General features: G+C 37.0%; 1 protein-coding gene across 10 annotated transcripts in view; it reads left to right on the top strand.

The window, feature by feature from the left end:
- The window catches only part of LOC139979932 (neurobeachin-like), a 282,051-nt gene that overhangs the window by 92,582 nt on the left and 166,398 nt on the right, over nucleotides 1–23,071 (top strand). For 5 of the 10 annotated variants that reach the window (XM_071991173.1, XM_071991180.1, XM_071991174.1 and 2 more), the window contains exons 18-29: nucleotides 215–323; nucleotides 1,534–1,615; nucleotides 2,613–2,736; nucleotides 3,775–3,967; nucleotides 4,517–4,921; nucleotides 5,333–5,523; nucleotides 6,190–6,343; nucleotides 7,418–7,595; nucleotides 8,097–8,257; nucleotides 9,398–9,505; nucleotides 11,048–11,068; nucleotides 16,425–16,484. In XM_071991173.1, the coding sequence (XP_071847274.1) occupies nucleotides 215–323; nucleotides 1,534–1,615; nucleotides 2,613–2,736; nucleotides 3,775–3,967; nucleotides 4,517–4,921; nucleotides 5,333–5,523; nucleotides 6,190–6,343; nucleotides 7,418–7,595; nucleotides 8,097–8,257; nucleotides 9,398–9,505; nucleotides 11,048–11,068; nucleotides 16,425–16,484 (1,786 nt within the window). Of the gene's footprint in view, nucleotides 1–214; nucleotides 324–1,533; nucleotides 1,616–2,612; nucleotides 2,737–3,774; nucleotides 3,968–4,516; nucleotides 4,922–5,332; nucleotides 5,524–6,189; nucleotides 6,344–7,417; nucleotides 7,596–8,096; nucleotides 8,258–9,397; nucleotides 9,506–11,047; nucleotides 11,069–13,234; nucleotides 13,277–16,424; nucleotides 16,485–23,071 lie in introns of all 10 variants that reach the window. The other 5 variants (XM_071991182.1, XM_071991183.1, XM_071991177.1 and 2 more) reach the window with 4 other exon arrangements.

Below are 23,071 nucleotides of genomic sequence, written 5' to 3'. Positions count from 1 at the left end.
GCTAAACTCAAATTGTTTTACGCTTTATCTTGGCAAACTTACCATTTACCACCAGAATTGAAAATGATTTTTGAGCTGTTCTTAAGATACCCCTTTGGCTGTATAATGTCTTAATTTTTTGAAATTAAAAAGAAAAAAGTATTTTTTTATACGTTTTTATTTTCACAAATATAAGTAAATCCGGAGAATCTATCCCTTTGTACTTTCTCTATAGACGGAAGATGGATTTGATGTACGGACAGAATCTGTACTCGCTGATTGGAGAGAGAATACAACTCAACTGCAACACACTTAGTATGACGATGTACAACTGTTTGTTTGAGGTGAGGGAGACCCTTCTTTCTGTCTCTGCAGATATTATATTACTATATTGGTTCTTGTATCATTTTTTTTTCCGAGCACTCATTCACCGTGTTCGCCACTTTGATTTTGATGCGCCCAAGGCCATGCCACTCAAATTCCTTCTCTCCCAATGTGCAGTTATTAACGAATTATATTATACCATATATAAATTATATGATATAAGAAATAAATTTAGAGATGAATGAAACACGCCTCATAATTAAAATCGTATTTTAATTATTTTTTGTTCTTTTTTAATGAAATTTAATCATTTTTTTTTAGGGTGAAAAATAAAGATATAAGATTAAATTTGTTTAAGGTGAGGGGAACTTTTGCCGTTTCTTCTATGATCGTGTTGCTATGGTAATGTGAAATTTATTCAGCTCTCACATGACCTGCTCGGCCTCACCCTGATTTTAATGACCCCCCCAATCCCTCGCTCAACCTACAGTTTATAATAAATTGTAAAAGCATTAAATTTATATGATATATGCAGAAAACAAAAGTTAATCAGGAAAAAAAAATCTGCACACCTTGTTCGGAGAGGTAAAATCACATGTATGCAACACTCTTTCATCAAGAATATGCAAACTGTTTAAGACTTCAGGGATAGACCAGAATTTAAGTAAAGCAGTTACCATTGCTGCCCTGCCATGTAGTCTGACTTGTTTCTACGTAAATCTTATAATCCTGCAGCTTGTAGCACTTTAGAAAATTGTCCATTAGTTTAAGAAGGTGACACTAAAGTTGCCTGCCTGTAAGGCAAATATTTTGCATCGTTAAGCAGCCATACTTTAACTCAGTGTCATTGGATAATAGAGTAAGCATAATGTCAGGGATAATGTACTTGTATTATTTTGTAATTTCTATTTGTTGATATTCACACGATACATATATGTATATATTATTAGTTCTGCTCCTTTCAAATTCAAATATTTGCTGATAACTGTATCTTTATCATTTGTTTAGTGTGATCAACAGGCTCATTCTTTTTTGTTGTTGTTGACATCTATTAGTTTTGTCATGAACATTGGTTTCTTTCAATTTTTTGCAACAGTATTGACAAATAACAATGCAGCATTGACTGATGTATGAAGCATTCTGGGTTGTTGTTACTTCAGAATTTCTTTAGAGTTAGATAGCTATGGTAATTTGTTTAATGATCTAAGAAACTTTATTTTATCTGTATAGGTGTTAAGTGAAAGGGTTACTATGGCGGTGATGTCGTCCAAACACCCTGATCAAGATAGAACCTACAGGATCCTGAATCCAGGTATTTTTTCTCCTCTAAGTTAAAATTTTAAAATGAAACAAAACTGTTAACAAACTGCTTATTCACTAAAGAAGCCTGTGTAAGATTATGTGTAAATGTAAGTGGGCCTGACGTTTTGATCCTAGCAGGATCATCTTCAGAGGCTGAATGACAAGTTACAGTAACAGAAGGTACAAATACACACAGAGAATAGAAACAGGTTGATGAGCAGGGTGAGCACAAAAGAGATAGATGTAAGAGGATTAGTAGGCAAGGGATGGAGAAAAGAAAGAAACCAACAGGGAGAAGAGGAGAGGTAGGAGATAAACTGTAGAGGATTAATGGAAGAGGGTAGGGAGTAACTGGAGAAGGACAACGACAGAAAAGTGTGGGGGGAAATAAGTGAAGAGAGCTATGAGAAGAGGGTTGACATAGGGGGGTACAAGGTGAGATGCGCAAGGGGGGGGGTAGCAGAAGAAGGTTAGTCATGTCCTTCCTGAATGTTGAGCCCATGAGGTGAATGGTGCAAATTATAATTTTAATGAAGTTGGTGAAGGCACTCAAATGGTCAAAAGGTGGCTTGGGTAAAAGAGGTTCTTGATTTTGTTTTGAAAGGCAGAGATGAATTCTTGATTTCAAGTGGATGAAGTTGCTAGCCAAGAGAACATATAAGCTCTCAGAACAGTTTGCTGTTAATTAAAGGCATTGCAAATTTGACTTTTGGGAAACAGAGCAAATTATTAAAACAATCACTAGATATGATAAGTAAGCTCATTGTTTTGTTTGTAATAGTTTTGACTCTGAAAAGAAATGTTAGGATTTCAAGTGACTACAGGAAATAGTAAAACAATAAGTTTTGTCTACCAAGTCATTAGTCTCCACTCAGAATATAATACCTGAATGAAACACATATATTGCATATCAAGAGACGATTGGAAGAACAAACCGACAAATTTATGTTTGAAAGATATCAATTATGAATTCTGGATCATAACGGTTTCTTCGTCTTCATTTCTAGGGATGTTCCATGTGATGGCGCGACTCATTCGCCAGTCCGCTCCGAGTGCAGAAGCGATGGAAGTACGCAAGCTCTTCCTGTCTGACATGATCCTCCTCTTCAACAATAGCCGTGAAAACAGAAGGTAAGATAAAAGGACGATCGTTTCCTTCTCAATCTGTGGCGTCGGATATATTCCTTCTATAATGGGCTGTTTCAAATAGTTTGTAAAAGGAATCTGTAAGATGGTCATGACATGTCTACGTGTGTGTGTTTATGTGTGTGTGTATGTGATACCATGGTTTGTTAACACAATAGGGCACTGAGTCAAAAGTAGGTTGCTAAGGGGGCTGCAGCATCAAGCAGCCAAGCTGCATATTGTGTAATCTTTCGTGCTGTGCAGTTTCACACAATAAGCACTGCTGGTCGCCAGAGACAAATTTCTATTGTTTGATGTTGATGCAGCCTTGCTGCAGGGATATTGTGCAGCTGCTGCAGGTTTTTTCTTTTTGACACATTGCCGGAGTCACCATGCATAGCCAGCATGAACTTCATACTTGGTATGTATGTACCTCTTAGTTCATGGCTGCTGTCAATATTGGCAGTGGTCAAAGGTCACTTGAAGTCACCATGTGACTCCCCCATGCAGGGGATACTCTGCTCCGAGTGTTGGGAAAAGTACGGCATAAGACATGTGTATATATATTTCGCACAATTCGTATCAGTAATTTAGTTGATTTGTGTCCATCAGTAGGGGTTACATATACCAGGGTCAAGGAAGCTTTTATTTTCTGGATATGACTCTCTGAAGCAAACTCTGTTTCTCTATCACTCACGAAACAAGGTAAAATTTGATTGCAAGCTATCACAAAGCATCTGAGCATTCTAGATTTGACTCCGGTTCGTTAATTCGTACACATACCCAGTAGACAGATTAATATATATCAGAAAATGTAATTATTGTTACTAAATCATAAGATTTTACTATTGTGTGATTCATTTAAGAGTAATGTCTAGTATTTTCCAAGTTTATTTCACTGTCTGTTTTTATTATGCTTCTCTCTTCTCTGGTATCGTAAAATACGTTTTCTCTCGCTCTTATTTTACTCTATCTGGATATTAATCTTGAGTTCTCTTTTTCTGTTCTGTAGTTGATGTTTTTTTCTTTTTTTCTCACCCTCAGGATTCTGTTACAGTGTTCTGTCTGGCAAGACTGGATGCTAGGCCTGGCGTACATCTACCCCAAGACCGATGAGGAGAAGAGAGTGACGGAGATGGTCTACTCTGTCCTCAAGATGCTGCTCCACCATGCTATGAAGTACGAGTGGGGTGGATGGAGGGTCTGGGTGGACACCCTCTCGATCATACATTCCAAGGTAACGATTCATCCAGTAGTCATCTACAGTATTATCAATGTGTAGAATGTTTAATATGTTTTTAATACTAGAACTTAAAGAATGCTGGTTGCATTCTTAAAGTGTTATCAAATACACTTGAGCCAAAAATATGTATTATATTAAACGGAATAACATATTCGATTTGTAAAAACCATGAGCAAGGCTGCTGGTAGAAATATGTAACTTTTACACAATAAATCCAAAAAAAAATTATTGGCAAAAAACCCCATAAACTAGTCTGATCAGAGTAAAGTAAAATTACACACAGGTATGTAAGAAACGAGTTAGAGAAATTTGAGAGTGTTTAATATCACATTGCAATTTTGTACTAAGCAGTTGTTTTCCATATAATAATTACGTTGTTACTAGTAGGGTCATGAATACTGTCACCGGCATTTTCTTAGCATATTTACTTCTATGGGAAATAAAATCTCATTAAATATTAAAACAGAATCATGGAATGAAAGTTTTTTTTCAGTGTTTATCACCATTCAGCTTTAATTTCTTCCTCTCATGATTATCTGACAGGTTTCCTTTGAGAACCACAAGAATGAGATGCTCAGAGCTTACAACAACTACCAACAGCAGCAGGCTAACGGCCAGTCTGCTCCTCTGACCGTAGCTGGTGCCGTCTCGGGCAGTGTCCAGGGAGCTCCAGCCGCTGGCACCGAGGACCAGTCCATCAGCCCTCTGGCAGCGATGACCGGGGGTGACGTGGAGTACACTGTGAGGGAGAGGAACAAGGAGAGGACAGATGGAGATGACATCCCAGAGAGGGACCAGGCCAGAGGGGTGTCCTCCGAGAGGGAGAAGGAAGTTCTGACCCTCTTAGAGGATGTCATGGATGACGTGGTCAAGATCGTAGAGGGGAGGGGTAAGACCCCGGAGAATGTCAAGAGGATGACAGAGGAAGCAGAGACAAAAAAACAGAAAGTGAGAATCATATCAATATATACTCATATTGAGACATTTTATTTGCCATAGTAAAAAGTTTGCATTCCATGGTACTTATTTAGGAGGGGGGGAGGGGAGGGAGTGATTGGGGATTAGAGGGGAGGAGAGCTTTAAAAGTTATGTACAAATTGTCAAACCAAAATTTGAAGTTGTGAAATGAAGGAGGTAGTCTCATCATCTTCGGGAGTTTGATCATTCGAACACTCGGAGAAAAAAAGATGACTGGTGCAAAAGTTACTGAGAAATAACAAAAACAGAAAAAGGAATTCAAATTACCACATTCAAACCAAGAAATACCCCCCCCACCCCCCAAAATGAATTTTGAATTTTATTTGTACCTTTTTTTCCACCATCTTGTATTAACATTGTCCTTAAAATTGTATACTTCAGGCTATGTCTGGGCCTTCACAAGTAGCTGCTGCTGGGCCAGATAAACCAGTGGACCCTAGAGGTCAAGTCTTCAGTCCTGGACCCCACCAAGCTCCTTATCGTATCCCAGAATTCAGCTGGTCTCACATGCACCAGCGTATGATGTCTGACTTACTCTTTGCCATCGAAACTGACATACAGGTCTGGAGAAGGTGGGTTGCTGTTTTTTGTTCAATTTCATTTATATTCATGATTCATATTTATGGCTGAAACAGTATCTCTTCTATCTACTATTAAGAAATTTACTGACATTTATCTCAAATTATTTACCTCAAAGCATTTATCTCAAATTACTTATCTCAAATTGTTTTATCTCAAATTACTGACATTTATCTCAAATTATTTATCTCAAAGCATTTATCTCAAATTATTTTTATGATTTTTATTATTTTGATCTTGTCTTAAAAGTTTTTGTTGAAAAAAAAAAAAAAAAAAATACTTTGCAGGTAGTTAATTCATTAAAAATTGAGAACATTATTTTATATTTTTATATTTATATATATTTTTTATATATTTTTTATATATTTTTTTAAGTTTACCTATTTATAAATCACTTGGCACTTTATCTCTTGAGATCTTTGATCTCCTTTCATCTCCACTTTCCTTCATCTTGAATACTACCTGTTGTTCTGTCTATTCTACTGTATTCTTTGTCAATGGTCCAGTGTAGTTGCCTGACATTCCATCTCTTGTGAAATGTGTTCTCAGTCTGTTTTCGTTTCAGTAATCCCGGAAGAAGGCCCTGCTAGGATCTAAATGCCCGACAACTAGAAAACTTGTTATCTATCTAATTTTTTATTTTTTTTTACAATACACAGTCAAAGTTCCAAGACGGTTATTGACTTTGTTAATGCAGTTGAGAACAACATCTTTGTCCAAAATGTCACTCAGATGGTGTCCCAGATAATGGACAACCTCATCTACTCCTGCGGCGGCATTCTGCCTCTCCTTTCATCAGCCACATCCAGACATGTGAGTATCATGGTCTAACACATGATTGATGCTGCTCTCAACTGTGTAGATATTCTTCTTCCTTATTCATATTATTATTCATTTGCTTGTAGAAATATTTCTTGTGTAAAAGTAAGTTGGCCTGACGTTTCGATCCTAGCAGGATCTTCTTCAAAGGCTAAATGACAAGTAACAGACGGGACAAAAACACGTACAGAATCCAGACAGGTTAATGAGCATGGTGAACACAAAGAGATAGATGTATGGGGATTAGAAGACAAGGGAGGGAGAGAAGAAAGAAAGAAACCAACAGGGGAAGAGGAGAGGTAGGAGATAAACAGTGCAGGGACAAAGAGAGGATTAAGGGAAGGGGGTAGGGAATAAACTGGAGAAGGACAAAGACAGAAAGGTGTGGAGAAAAAAGGGTGGAAGAGTATAATATTTATATAGACAAATATTTCTTGTCTAATATAGTAGAATCTCATCCAACAAAGCTATCCACTTAGGCATTGTGTTATAAGAGAAGCTGTAGGAGCTGCAGCACCCCTGCAGCAAAGCTGAATCAATATCAAATAACCTGCAGTGACTATTGTGTGAAACTGCACAGCCTGGCTGCAGGAGGCTGCAGCCCCCTCAGCATCCTATGTTTGACAGAGTAACTTAAACTGCATCATTGTAGGTATGCAGGACAGTCAAATACATGTATCACATGGTCTGTATTGTCAATATTATGATATTATAAAGGTAATATTGTAATGCAACTGCATGATGAAACAGCAACTTAACACAGGTCCACATCTGATGTGGAAGTTAATTGTGCACTGTAACTGTTATTGTTATAGCCCTCCTCCTCTTCCTCCTCCTCCCCCACCACCCCCCCCCTCCTCCCCAAGTTTACCCTGTTACAAATTATTGGAACTTTTCCAGAGTACATTTACTCAAGTTTAAATTAGAAAATAAAATGTGAGGGAAGATGCTTAAGGTGGAAGCAGATATGATTCTCTGTTGATGTATAACATGGCTGATTATTACTTAACCTACTGACCTAATTAACGATCAATCTAATTCAGACTTTCACCTCACAATTCTTAACAGGAGCCAGACATAATTGAACCGACGCAAAACCTGCCGTTGGAAGTCGGTATCTCGTTCATCAACCGAATCATGAATCTGGTTGATGTGTTGGTCTTCGCTAGCAACCAGAACTTTGCTGACTTGGAGAGTGAGAAGAATATGACCAAGGGAGGGATCCTTCGACAGTGTCTTAGACTAAGTAAGAAATATATCACAGGTTTATATTCTCCAATAGTAGGATCAATCTCTCTCTCTTTGACCCTGTGACCTTACAGGATATGACCTCAAAGAGAGAGAGAGAGAGGGACTCACTCTAATAAGCAAACATGAATTACTAAGAAAGATGATTTTGCAAGAAGGTAGAAAGGAAAGCAGTAATTGCAGTATTGTTACTTATTAGTATTATTACTTCATTTCAGTCTGTTGATTAGGTTATTTAATGAAATCAATGATATTGAGACACTTTTGGGAAACATTGTGACGAGGAACTTATCAGCGATATGCAGTAATCATAGAATGTTCTTATTATATTATTATTGTTACCTCTGAAAACCCCCAAAAGAACAAATACAATTTCTGATAGAAACATTACTTTGGATGGACTGACACTCAAATCGTTAATATATCTCTGTCGAATTAATGAACTTGTACCTAACTAAATTTTTTTTTTTTGGCTCTCACTATTCACCCTCTCTTCCAGCCTGTTTCTGTGCCATCCGTAATGTTTTGGAGTGCAGGTACCGCACCAACCCATCGCCCACACCCAGTAGGCAGAGCTTCAGTGCTGGTGATAACAAAGAACCTGTATCCCCCACTGGTAGCATCCAGACACTGATTGAGGCTACACAACCATCTACAAAGGTCTCTAATCGATTCCATGTTAATATATTTAATGTACATATGTTACTGCTTGATGTACCTGTAAGGTCGGTGTCCCCCCCCCCCACTGGTAGCATCCAGACACTGATTGAGGCTACACAACCATTTACAACAGTCTCTAATTGATTCCATGTTAATATATTTAATGTACATATGTTACTGCTTCATGTACCTGTAAGGTTGGATTGGTCTGAGTCAGACAAAGTATTACGGGTCCGGGCTTTCAATGTGGCAGCTAAAACGTTAAAGTTAAATGGTATTTATTTCAGGTAGCCTAATAAGTCTGTTTCATCCAGTAATTTGTTCTCGTTGTAAAGCGCTGTAGAGCACATCTTGACTGATTAGAGCACTGTATAAATTTGGTATTATTATTATTAGTGTTGTCGTTGTTGTTGTGATGATGATTATTATATACCATCATGTATACCTTTGTAGAACATCTGCAGATTTTTCCATGCCAGGGGTTTCAAGTGTCGTAACAGGGTTCCCGCGCCTGGAAAAGTCATGAAGTTTGATTTTCATTTTCCAGGCCTGGCTGGAAAAGTCATGGAATTTTTGTAAAAATGGCAGAGATCATGGAAAATTCATTATTTTCCTTATGGTGCAGGAACCCTGTATTTCACAGAGAAATATTGGTTGGAGCAAATGGTCAGAGAAAATCAAAATCCCTCTATACGTAGATTGGTTAATGTGCAATTTGCCGGTACAGTGTTCAAGCCTAAGGTCTTGAGGGTCAGCTGTAGGACAATTGTTTTGTTTTGCTGGCTGGATTCTACAGTATTTTGTAGGCTCTTCTGGGTCATCTGTTGGGAACCTTTGGTCTATATCACATTAAATTACAAGATATTTCTAATGTCCCCCTAGTCAGTCACTTTTCTATAACATTCCAAGTCCCTCTTCTGTGATAATCTGCGCTGTAACCGAAGAAGAAATTGAATAATGTGACTTGGCTGCGTGGCCTGCATCCCTAGTGACGAAAGGTTGATAGATTGGGCCCCTGTACACTGTTGGTTTAGCTAAGGTGGGTAGTTCCAGTGGTTTATACCAAAGGCCACATCTGTGACAGATTGAAAGATCGTAAGTTAAAATAATACTTTATCGATCTTGATTACGTCCTCACAGAACATCGTGGAGAACCTGGCCAGCCCTTTGTCCCCGGTCAGAGACATAGAGAGGCTGCTGCAGGACATGGACGTCCACCGGCTGAGAGCAACTATCTATCGGGATGTGGTGAGTTGACAATGTCCTATCTCTGTTGCTGATTTGATCCATTAACAACGAATCTGTCATTTATAATCACACAGGTGGACTTCTCTCTCTCTCTGTCCACTTTCGTTTGTCCATCGGTCAAACCTTGACAGCTCTTTTTCATTTTGTTCATATTTGTGTTCCTGTGTGTATACATAACTTTACAGAGGAAGAATGTTGGTAGATTCTGTGTTGTATTGAATGCTTATGGGATTCATAAGGTTATGGAAGTAGAAGTAGTGCATGTAGTGGGGATAAAGGCTTAGTTTTGTCAGAAAATTAACAGAATAATTGCTTAAAAAGCAGGGGCAGCCTCATATTCGTATCTACAGTGAAGTCAGGAATTTTATTATTTGGAAATGAACACTTTCTATTTTATAAACATACTGTTACTGATGAGAAATGTTCGTATCAATACAGAAATTGTGCCAAAACCTTAAGGGGGTCGATACATATCGATTTTAAAATCTAAACAAAACCTTTGCAAAATTGAATTTTTCACTGGATCACCGTTAATTATGTATAATTCATTCATTTGTTAACAAAGAGGATCAATAGCATTATCTATGAAAAATGAGATGCAGATTTCTTCCTCTAAAATCTATGTTTTATTTGATGAGAATAAATTGTACGAGGAGTCCAGCAAAGCAGAGATGTAGATAGCCTTCACCAAGCATGTGATTTATTTAAGTCACCAGTGCTTTTTATCAACAGTCTTCATCCGTGTCAAGGGGTTTAACATTTAAACTGCACCAATTTCCCACATTTTCCTTTTTGAAAGAGGCTTTCTTCACTCGGAGAGAAGATTGTGACATCTGGGAATTTGTCCTCATATAACTGTTATGCATGCAAGTTTCTTATGTTCTTTTGTTTGCTTTATATTCACGAGGACAAATTATCTTTTTGTTACACTATCCCCACCCTCAATTTATCTCTGCATCAAATACTCGGAATGGGTTTACCTTATTAAGCTGAAGAATTTGGACTGAAAGCCAACACTGATAAACATGATCTTGTAAATTAGGAAAGTGGTTGTAGTGGTAAGCTATTCATGGTTTAAATTTCTGCTAGATGTCAAGCTTTTAACAGTTTCTTGCATAAACACTCACAGATACAGCTTTCAGACGATTTGGTCAACTTGCCTGAAACATTCACAATTTTAAGTTTGGCTTGATGATGTTCGAAATGGTTCAAAATGGTCTATTAAAATATTGATGTTTGCAATTGCATTGTTGGAATGAAAGCTTGCTTTGCTTACTAAGTGCCTTGTAATAAGTGCAAAAAGGAATACAGTGGTATAAATGACAGTTAGACTGAAGGGGTAGGGAGGGGGGTGGGGTGGGGTGGGGGGTTAGGGGAGATGATGTTAACTTGGCAAAAAATGATATCCACAAACTTCAGACTTAAGATACATTTTAGTCAATCGTTAGAATGGTTGAGTTTATGGATATTTAACGTAGTCTAAACTTTTTGATGAGAAAGTTAATGAGCCGATCAATGGTGTCCTCTTGATTCCTGTTATAGGGAGGGCAGAGAAAAGTCAAGGTAATTTCACATCCCACCTTCACTCATTTTTACTAATTTTAATTTTAATTTTTAGTCATTAACATTCCTTTGGTGATGGTCTACTTATCATCCACCCCCCCTCATCATAATCATCGTCATCATTATTTTGTTTTTCTCATTTTAAGTTTTGATTTTTGCACTTGACTGTTCATGAAAGGAGTTTCAGAGAGGTTCTGGAAAAAATATCTTCCTGAATAATGTGACATCCAATCTAAGAATGGCAAACAGCGTTGTCATTAATGATTGAATTATGAAACTCTGTTAGTACTTTTCTTTTAAATGGAGACGTTTGGAACAAAACACATTAATTAGGCTTTATTGCTTTATCTCTTTCTGTAAAAAAAGGCAAAAAAAGGCAGAAGAAACCAGGAAATGTTTTTAAGAAACTCCTTTCTTGAACAGTGCCCTCTATTGATTTGCTCATGTAACATGATATTCATAGCCTTGTTTAACTTTAGCCCCATCACGGTTGAAAGTAACACTTGAAAAGGGCACAGCAACAGAGCCCCCCTTGATTAGGGAATCAGCCATAAACTGGCTTAAACTGGTCACCATACTTGTCATGGCTCTTGTGTAAAAGATTTGCTATTTATCTCGATTGATTATTCGGTCAATATGATGACAGACTTGACGCGCTGTATGAAAAGTATTTACTCAGCACTGGCTGTTAGCTTGAAGTTCATCCTTGTTGACCCCAAAATATGCTAGACTATTAAATAGTGGTCACCAGTGCCCTTCTGCTACAAGAACAAAATTTCACTGCAACTCTCATAGCATTGTTTCTCACTGAGACATTTACCAGACGAAGAGAAGTCACTTCCATGACCTGTGAATAAGTTGGACGGTCACAACTTCCTGAAAGATACACTTGAAAGCTTCGTTAAGCTAGCTGAAAGTTCGGGTCAATACTGATAACTTTAAGCTGTGCCTATTTCAGAGCTTCCTGAAAGAGCTTAACCATTTTCATTTTCCCTCTCAGCCAGGTTGTGCTTTCATCTATGTTTGTATATGTCTGTATATACTTGTGAACACACATGCACATTGATACACACCCTATACATCAGAGTTGGGATCGATAATAAAAATAAAATAAAATAATAGTAATAAAGTATGTTTTCTTTCTGATTTAGCAAATGAGTGCATGGAAGATCCTGGGTCAAAGTTTTTCAGACCCTCACACAATATCCAAAAATGTTATGGAACAGACAATTTTCTCTACCCTCAGTATAAACAAAATTTGAAATAACACTAAAAGATTGTCTTTACAATAAACTGACCAATTGGTTGTGTGTTCAGTATATAGCCAAAGAATGTTGTTATTCTTGTCTTGAATTACTCCTTTGCATGAAGTTGATAAAGATACTCTTAAAATTTCATCGATGGCAGTTTGATTGGTGTTGACTTCAGAGTATTGCCATTACCCTGTTAGTATCAGCACCCCCCCCCCCCATTGTTGTCAGGTGCCAAATGCATTCCGCATCAATTAGTGAAGCATTAGCAAAGTAACATTCCCTTCATGTTGCAGAATGGTTTTGTAGAATTATACATTTAGAAAGTTGCTACTGCCATTTCTTCCCCTTGTAGCTGTCATCTAGTTTCCCCATTGGATTTTTAGTCATTCCTTTACTCAAGTGATAGGTATTCATCATAGGTCATCTGTCAAACTTTTTGCAGACTGAATTAGAAAGATGCTTAGCAGAAACGAAATCTCGATAGGAAATATTATTAAGAAATGTTAAGAGTTAGTAAGGTGCCACGTGGGAAATAGTGTTTGAATGGTAAACTGATTATTTATGTTAGTTCAAACTTTCTAGTGAGGATGAAGAAAATCCTGGTAGGATATAATCGATGCTTCTGTGAGATGTAACCAAATGAGGTGAATTTTTGGACCCTTTTTTGGAAATTTTGATAGATTTAAATGAATAGAAACATAAGAGCATAAATTCAAATTGGTGCATATGTGTTGACATTGCTATAAACTTAGATGGTTTTGGGTAAAAGGCAAGTTCTAGGTAAGATTTGAACAATTTGACATCATAGTATATTGGAATACAGTTATGTAAATGACTGGGTGACGGACCATTTATGAATCTGTTTTAAGAACTTGATATATATTTTTTGCCGGATATCAATCTCTAACTTTAGAGACCAACATGGCCTCGAAACATCGTAGAAAGAAAAGACTCAGTGAGTAGTGATTCTGTAGTGCAACTCTGGATATATTCACACATCTTGCTGTATGTATGTTTATGCAAATATCTCTGCAAGCACCTATATCAAGAAAGAGTTCATAAAACTTTATATGAGAGCTGAAAACAGTTGCGTTTGGATAAGGTATCCATAGAACTATCAAATCACACATGATACAGTTTGTGTGAGCAGCTATAGATAGATATGTAGATAGATATTTATTCAGCCACTGATCATAAAAATACAATGGAAATTGGCTAGAAAATTAGCTAGAAAAAATGAGTAGTTTGTTTACACCTGGGTAAGGCAGTGGGAGGGGAGGGAGGAGGGGGTGGGGGAAGAGGGTGATAGAGGTGAAGAGGGAAGATGAAGGTTTGAGGGTGAACAAAGGGGAAGGGGAGGGGGGGGTTTGTGCTATGGGCTGGAAGTATCAGCTTGTGGCACTGTTTGTTGAATTTTACAAAAGATTTCACTGCTGTTTTACATTTACTTGGTGTGGGGATGAGGATGGGAGGGGGGGGGAGATGTGAGGAGAGGTTTTGTGTATGTTGTACTATCCTAGTGGTTTATTTCCAGGTGGTGACACATTTTTTGACAAGAGGAATGTATTGTTTCACAGCGAACATAGAAAACATCCCAGGAAGTTACATAATTAGTTACATAATTGCAATAGTTACATAATTACAAAATTAAATTGAATTGCAACTACATGCATAATGATATATCATGCAAAACATAAGAATGGTCTGTGTTGGATTTATTTTAGTTATGTTTTAGTTTATGGCATCAATATTAGTTATATAGCTAATCTTTAAGCTGCTATAAAACTTCACTTGCTGGAATTTAAAAAAAAATCTTTTATGCCTTTATTTAAAGCAACTATTTATGACAAAAGTCCCTTTTGACAAAATTGTCTCTTTAAAACTTTTCAAACTCTTACATTCTGTTTGTTGTCTGGTCGGATAAAGGCTATCAAAAAATAAACTTAGGTTGTTGTGTCTTATAAACTAATTGTATGTTATGATTTCAAAAAAAGTGCCAAATTTGGTCGAAGGTTACTCCTGAAAAGTAAACTTGGTAAATGTTCATCACAGAATGGCATAAAATGGATCACAGAATAAAACAAAACGAGGAAGACATAGAAACATGATGAGGTAAATTTTGTTCTTTTAGTTCCCAAAGCATTAAAAAAATGTTTGCTGAATTTGTTGGCAACAGTATTGTCGGTGATCAAACTCAAATCATTTTTGAGATCTGCGCCATAAATTGAACATTAAAGAGCAATATTATTCCTATAACAGGAACTCCTTTTGGACAATTCACTTATGCACTTTACTGCACCAGTGGCCACCCAACTCACAGAAATCTTACCACCAAATAATGGTGTAGCCTATCTTGCAACACCCTGGCCTAACCAACAACTAGCTAGGGAAAACAACCTGTGAGTTGGCATGGATAGCACAGGAAAGTGCATAAAGTAAATTTCACAGAATGTAAGTTGTTATCTCTCATAAGTAGCCCCACTATAAACCTTATTTTCTCCTCCTTGGGTTTAGTTAGGATACAAGAAAACTTTCTGCCCTTTTTGTAGTTTTAGCTTATTTATAAGCTTTGATATGCTTTGATGTAATGAAACAGTACTATTACTCTATGAAATATTTCTTCTACAATTAAAAATCTTAGTGTGTCATTATTTCAAGCAAATTGATTTTGTTATGACGAAATTGTAATCCTGGCATTTGTTTTTTATCACAGCACTAAAATAAACACTACAGATTATTATAGCTGTTGAGGTTTACAACAATATCTATCAATGAGCCCAACACAAGCAACAGATATTTCTGCAAGCTCTGGCTTCTGTAAACTTCTCTATTAAAACTCTCTTCAATAGTGCAATGATATTTTATACTAATACGACATTTCTTTGTGTTATCCTCTATTCTTTGTTAAGCCGAAACTAGTGTATCTTTTTATTTTATTTTATTATTTTATTAACTTTATTCGTAACCAACCAGTGTTCTCCCCAGGATCCCTGCACATATAAAACATACAAAATATAACAAACAGAACACATAAATAAATATATATAAATGGAAGGCATACATACCTAAAAATATCTTGGTTTTCATCACTGGTAATTGTACATTGGACTCTAGAAACTCTGCAATATTAATGATTGGTTGATCACAACAAACATCAAACAGTTACACCATCACAGCCATGATACAGTTATTTCAATGTGCAGCGCAAAGTGTAATTTTGTTGCATCTATAGTGTTCTAAAGATATGTTTTAATGCTAAAAGAAACATTTGTTTACTTTCAAACCCAAATATCAGCAATTAGCATATATGCAGACTAGGCACTTCTTTGGTAGATGAAGCTAGAAATGGTACAGAAAGTTGTTTACGTTCATGGTCCCGTTTGTACACTAATCTATACCTCATAGTATGCAAATGGATAACTGCACTAAGACATACCTCATAGCATTTAGCTGGAGATCTGCAGTAACAAATATTTCAGTGCATGTAAGTGGTACATGCATACTGTAAGTACACTAAGGTATACCTCATAACATTGATATGGAAAACTGCACTGAGGAATACATTATAGCATTCAAATGGAGATTGACACTAAGGTATAATTTATAACATTACATGGAGGTTCGTTCACACTAAGCAATACCTCATAGCACTGAAATGGAACACTACACTAATAAAGGTATACCTCATAGCATTCAAATTGATAACTGCACTAAGGTATATCTCATAGCAATGAAACAAACACTGCACAAACCTTGTTAATCAATCTGATGGGACATTTTTTAAGTTTTGTAAGGAAATGCAACCCTGTGCATGTATAACATGTACTAAGGTTTTACTGGCAAATTGCCTTTTCTACCATATAAGGTTTTTATGTTACTAGTGACATGTACAGTCTATCAGCAAGACAAAAGTAATTAACCTTTCTTTTCATACTACCTTTAAAACTTTCTTTGTTTTATTTTCTGTTTTATATTTCAAAAACAACCTTTCACTAGTGTACTTTCTGTATTCTGTATCTTTGGGATATGATTAATGTACTTTCTTCTCACTCTTCCCTAGCCTAACACAAGAACCTATCTTTTCTTGATTCTTTTTCTGTCAGCCTAAGCTCCGTCCTGCAAACATGCATTTAGCATATCTGGTGGAGAAGGCTATTCCCATGGTATCTTTTGACTTATTACTGGGCATAAATTTAAAAGAAAAACTATCGCTTGCATCTACAAACTTTGCCAGTTTTATATTAACCAAATTTATGTCATGCTAATCGCATCCTGCGTCTGATCTTCTCTTTACTAATCCTCTGTGCATTGGATTTAACCATTAATCTCCTTACTGTACCAGAATATCATTGGATTGTTTATATGAAGATACTCTTCGAAACCGTTGGATTTTAATTAAAGTAAAACTACAGTATTACCTCGTAAGTGTTATATAATGTTATATAATGCTATTTATGATATATTTCATGGTATATTAAACACAGTTCCTTAATTGGATTAAATTCCCTAACATACAGGGATGTAGCATACTGTTTTGCTGAGTGTTTTAGTTTGGTGGGGTTTTTATTTTTTAATTTTGTTTTGGCTGTTTATGCTCACTCTCTCACATTCATGAAGCTCTTTCTGTATATAAAAGAAAGTTTCTTACCTGTCAGATATTTTATAACTTCTACTGTTTCCTACTTGCACATTAAGTTAACTGATGCCATTCCTGATCAATGATATAGTACAAATGCTACACAAAATCGCCATATAAGTTATAGATACCTTCATATCTTGTCAATAATAGCACACATAACACATTGAATCTCTTATAAGTTTGTAACTATTTCATATCTCTTCAGCAATAGCAACATATGGTACATTGAATCTCTCTCTGGAATGTCACATTCTCTTAATACAAATCAAAGACCTACATCACCAAAAGCAAACAGCCCTCTATCATTTGAAAAAGAGACCCTGTGTAAATCATAATTCATGAGCAATGCCAGAAAATCGACCGGTACAGAAAGTTAGGAATCGCTTAAATTGTACAAAGGTCTTCATATGGCATGGCATTATCATTCAAAATGTGCTTACATATTATTCCATCTAATGTAAAATGATATACTGCCCTCATTATCCTTTCCATGAGTCTAACTGAGACTAAATTAATGAGAATTAATTATACAGATGTAGAACACATAGTTGAGAGAAGATAAAGAAATACTCGTTAACTAACAAGCCATGTTGTCTAAGCCTATTCGATCATATATCTAAAGACTGAGTGTATCGGCACAGACATGCCTAAAAGCAACAACTGCTTTGTAGTTGAGATGCTTGTGAACCTTGTCAGAATATACACTTGGGCTGATGAATGTGGGGACATTGAGGTGGGCTGATTTAGGTGGGCAGATTTAGGTGGGCTGATTTTAGGTGGTGTAATGCTGTGCTGGTTTCTGCTGAGGTTTTGCTGATCTGAGTCCCAAACATTTTATTCTGATTTTGAAAAATGTGTTGATAAATTTTCAGTCAACATTCCGTACATCAATTCTGACACATTATTATTATGATAACCTTTTTGCTATAAAAATCTAACAACCAAAATGGCCATTATGAACTCAATTTAAAGACATTCTCTTTGAATTGAACAATTTAATTGTTGTGTTTGTTATTGTCATAAGTGTCATTTCTGTTGAAACAAAAACAAAGATCACTTTCAAAAGGAGGTTGTTTAACTCTATTCATTAAACTCAGTAAATAGCACGACGGTGATTGGCCTTTATAATCAAATCCGCCGTTCGTAGCATTTGATGAAGTGGCTATAATTACAGCTCGTTAGCACTGCTGCTTAATGACATATCTGTAGGTTCGAAATGTGGGAAAGTTGAAGGGAAGGGGGGGGGGGTGATGTCACTGCACTTTCAATGTCTTTTTAAGATACAGTGTTAGTTCAATGTGGTGTATCAGTTTACGAAAAGGTTTGGCAGATATTATCCAAATCCAATAACTCCGTCCTGGTCAAATATTAGCTGTTGACGTGTTTCCTCCTCTGCGTGCATGATTTAATGGTGACTGACAGGCGTTAGGCAATCTCTCGTTGAGGAGCCGTCAAAATCAAAGATGCACAGAGAAAGAGGGGGGAAGTTCTTTATATGATTTGTTTCCTTGTTTAATAATTAAATTGGTCGCACACTGTTTGTCATCACTTTTGCTAATGCTAGGATCTACCCAAGAAGTTGTTGGATTTGATTCTTTAGCTATTCTGAAGGACATCAGATTTTTAAAAGAACTGTAATTCAGAAAGGGACGAAAGAGTAAAAAAAAAGATAGAGAAAAAGAAAAACATCAAGGTACGCATTTCATTGATGTGCCACTGTGCCAAATTGCTCTGCAAAGTTTTGTTTTTCAATCAAAACTTTCATCCGTGCTGTAGATATTTTGACGAGTATCTGAGGACAGGTCGTTTCAAATCTGAGTTGAATCCTTGTAGGTTCACTTTGGCGCTCACTTAAGCTCTTAAGACAATAACTTTCTTCTGTCTCTGTAAACAACATTATACAAAGAAGATAAAAACGCTGTGTATGTCCCTCTTTATTGACTCACATAAAAGTAGTTTCTGTTATAATACATCAGAGCTGTCCCCACCCTGAGTTTATGAGTTATAATCGGTATCATGCCATCATGGTACCTGTTTATGTCAAAGTTATCTATGTCAGTTGATGAACCTTTCTCTGGGACCTCGTTTTGATGTTTCAAAAATAAAGCATAATAAATAACAACAGTAAATTAAAATATACAGCATTTGAGGTACCCAGGTGAAGTAACGTTGTCAAAACTACTCAAGAGGTGAATGAGTTAATAGCCCCTCTCTTTTCGCCCCCCATCTCTTCTCGCCCCCCCCCATCTCTTTTGTCTGCTTTTCATTAAAAAAAAACATTTTGTATCTCTCTCAATTCTTAGTGAATCGCATCTAGTGAATGATAGTTCATTTTTGGTGATGATCTTTTGATCAAAGGAAAGATCTCTCGAGTCAGATCTTGCAGATCTTTTGGTTTTCGTACTCGTGAAGACGCTAGACTACCGTGAAACTTTATTCGTATCGATTCCCTCATCTATCCCGGTCGACGTCTGACAGGGACCACGTCTTTCTGCAGCTCTCAGTCGTATTTCAGTGAAGTAGCACTAAAGTTAAAACAACAGTTAATGTAGAATCAATCCACCTCCTGTCTTTTATCGGTGGAAGCAGACCTCCACTAACGACAGAGCTGTAAATTGTAACAAACTCCTGCAATTCTTCACAACAAACAAACTGTTCCGCTCATCGTAGGTCATGTTCTATTTGGTTCTTTGAGTCGGAAATCGTATATCTGTCTACAAGTGAATCAAAAGCTGCCAATCGTGGTCTTGCAAGCAGTGAGCCTCTAAAACCATGTTCTGGAAGGTTTGCACATTTTTGAAAGGAGAGGGTAACATATTTCTTTGGAGAGACAAAACATGCGGTATAATTTATTCTCTACCTGGGTGCCCAATGAAGGTAGAACACCTTCAAAGCAATATATAACATGTAGAATAATTGAAACCGAGAAAACGGAAAGAGAGAGAAAAAAAGATTGAATTTATTCTGGAATGTTTGTCGCTATTGTTTTTTCGTTACCATTGTCAGAAATAAGATAACAAAATGACAAAGATACAGAGCATAATATGTGGTGGCTTTTTAGAAGCTATTATTAACAAAATCTTTGTATTGGTGGTTGAAGGTCTGAAGTTGTTTTTCTACAACTTTACCTAGAGTACAGAAGGACGAAAGATTCCATTAAAACAGGTTCAGGGTGTGAGTCACAATTTCTAAAAGAACTGCACTTTTCAGAATAATTTGTAATAGCTAAAGAATAAACGACAACGTTATCGTTAGCATCAGATCAAGTCCAGACAAGTTTGGAGAACTATTTTCTTTGTGGATGGGGAGGGGGGGGGAGGTGTTTGAGTGGTTTAGGTGGAATGTTTTCGGTACTGTTTTTACTATGATCTAAAAACGATATAGTTGATTAGCTTTAGAGTTTTAAATTTCAAGTAGCCGTAATCGTCGTTCCTCAAAGTTTTGATCTACCTACAACCTGTCAATAAAAACTTTGTGCCCCCCCCCTACCTTTCGCAGCCAGGGGAAACTTGGAGCTAGGCCTCCGACCTTTGAAATCCTGTGCACATCACTGTTAAAGTTACCGACTGAATTCAAAGCACTGCTTTAAAGCGAGAGGACACATTTGGTGGTTGTGTTGTATGTATCTGCAGGCATCTTTAAGGTGTATATTCCTTTAATAGAGTGGTTTACATGGATAAACACCCGCATTATGTCATAGGATGGGATGTACTTAAGTATACATTGTACTAATTACCATTGATCTCACTTCAATAGGAACCATCACTAAAAATGGTAGCCTAAGTAGTTGGGTTTTATCCTTTTGACTGTTTTTATCTGTCAGTGAGATGAAATATTTTTACAAGACCTTAACTTACCCCCCCACGAGCACAGGAAATGTAGTAAATTATCTCCAAAACTAGGTCTGTGTGCTGTGGGTTTACTGCATTGTTTAATTGGTGTATTGTATGGTGTAGAATAGAATTGTATTTACCTCTGGTATATATAGAAAACTGCCTTCACTCAGTAACAAAAATAATATAAATTCCTTGGCCGTTTTGAATCTTGGGCCAGTGACAGTGAAGTAATATAGGTCTCTGATGGAGGTGATATGAAGTAATAAAGCAAGTTTGTGGACTATGGAAGGCATAGTAGAGTTGTGCATAGGTTTAAGTATTTAGGTCTATTTTGTGACATATTTACAGCAGGTGACGAGAGATAGGCCTTTAGTTATAATATGATGTGTGAGTATTGTTGAGCTGAAGGACAGATGGACAGAGTGTTTAGATAGCCTGGGAGAAGGATGGGCAGGTAGATAGAATGCCTAGTGGATGGATTGTTAGGTAGCAATGGACTAGAGGACAAAAACAGTACTTTTAGAAGATGTTCGGAGGGTGGGGGGGGGGGGGGAAGTGGGGATTGGGAGAATATTTGGATAGTCAGGCAGAAGGAAGGGCAGGTAGATAGAATGTCTAGTGGATGGATGGTTAGGTAACAATGGACTAAAGGACAAAAACAACACTTTTAAGAGATGTTTGGAGGGTGGGAAGGGGGGGGGGGGGGTTGAGGTGGGGATAGAGAAAAGAATATTTGGATAGTCAGGCAGAAGGATGGGCAAGTAGATAGAATGTCAGTAGAAATGGACTAGAGGACAAAAACAGTACTTTTAGAAGAGGTGTGTGTTGGGGGGGGGGGGGGGGGGATAGGGAGAATATTTGGATAGCCAGGTAGGTGAACAGGCTAGCAGGTTATTGGATAGGATGGACCAGTGGAGAGAGGAGAAACTGAAACATAAGTAGTAGTTTAGCTGGATATATAGATGGATGTAAAGTATGACTTCTATTGGACAGAATGATTTAAGTTTAGTGAACATGATCTGATCTGTGTTACATCAGCAGCGTCTCACTAGGAGGCAGAGTGACTTGCTGGATACCTTCACTGATAATTAGTGTAATCACGGAAGTGGTGAGTTCTCACATTTTAGACAGCTTTCTGAGTCTTCCATGTCAACAGCACACATATAACAGCCTGCTTTTATAAGGTACTAAGAAAAGTCAGCCATGATTGAGGCCCGGGTAGGAAAACCGAAATGACTGGATCCACCCTCGACCCCCAGTTCCCTTACATCGAGACTGTAAACGTAAAAAATGTCACGTCAAGGGAGTCTCACACTTCTAACGTATTAAGATATTCCACCCAGCTGTCAGCAAGCACATTGCATATTGATACTATTCATCTAATTTATGCATTGTTAAAATTGTCTGGAATGGATGTTACTGAGTGATGGAAATATTGAAGTACTTTCTAGTTTAAACATTGATGCTAGATGGATCGTGGGGTAGTGAGTGAATAATGATGGCAGATGTTTGTATATCCGGTTCATGTTCATATACTTTATGAATAACTCACAAAATGTCAGAAAGTTGTGGCAAAACCTAAGCAACATCAGCAAACAATGAAACGTCATGGTCTAATCCTGAGTAGTGACACAGATAATGGTACGACCGAAAAGTTTGTCAAAGTCTTGTCATACTTTTGGGCTGAAGAGAGAACAGCGTGTAAAATAGACAAAACTGCAACCCTAGTTTAAGTTTGCTGTACAAGATATCTGTTAAAGGAGAGCAGATTCACTAAATATCCATCTGCAGCGAAAAACAGTAATGCTTGCTATGTTTTACTTCGTACTTGTATTTCAATATTTAAGGAATAACTTGTCTTTATAATGAGCATTGTGATGTTGACTAATGTGTATTGATTCTAACATGTGCATGCGTTAAAGTATTGACAAGCACGAGAAAAAAAAATGAAAGTGTCCAAGAAATTTGACAGAAACAGTAGGAGCTTGCCGTTGATGTTATTTCGTGTTTTGGCTCGGTCTCAGTCAAATGTCAGTTTTTATTAAACGCAAAGATGTATCAAACGCTATTAACCAATTTACAATAAATGTTTGACTTCCTGTGTTTTTTGGCAGGCATGCTCCTACTGTAACAAGAGTGTCTCAAATCCTAGGAAATTTGAAACAAAGGTTGAGAGGAGAGAAAAACAGCTTTGAGGAATATATATCATTTGTAGAAATTGACAAGCCTCCAAGTCATGTGATATGATTGATGGTGATTATGATATCATAGTCAT

This window comes from Apostichopus japonicus, chromosome 14 (genome assembly GCF_037975245.1).
Source record: "Apostichopus japonicus isolate 1M-3 chromosome 14, ASM3797524v1, whole genome shotgun sequence".
Classification (NCBI taxonomy): Eukaryota; Metazoa; Echinodermata; class Holothuroidea; order Aspidochirotida; family Stichopodidae; genus Apostichopus; species Apostichopus japonicus.
The sequence above is the reverse complement of the archived record's forward strand: the minus strand, read 5'-3'. Positions and strand labels throughout refer to the sequence as shown.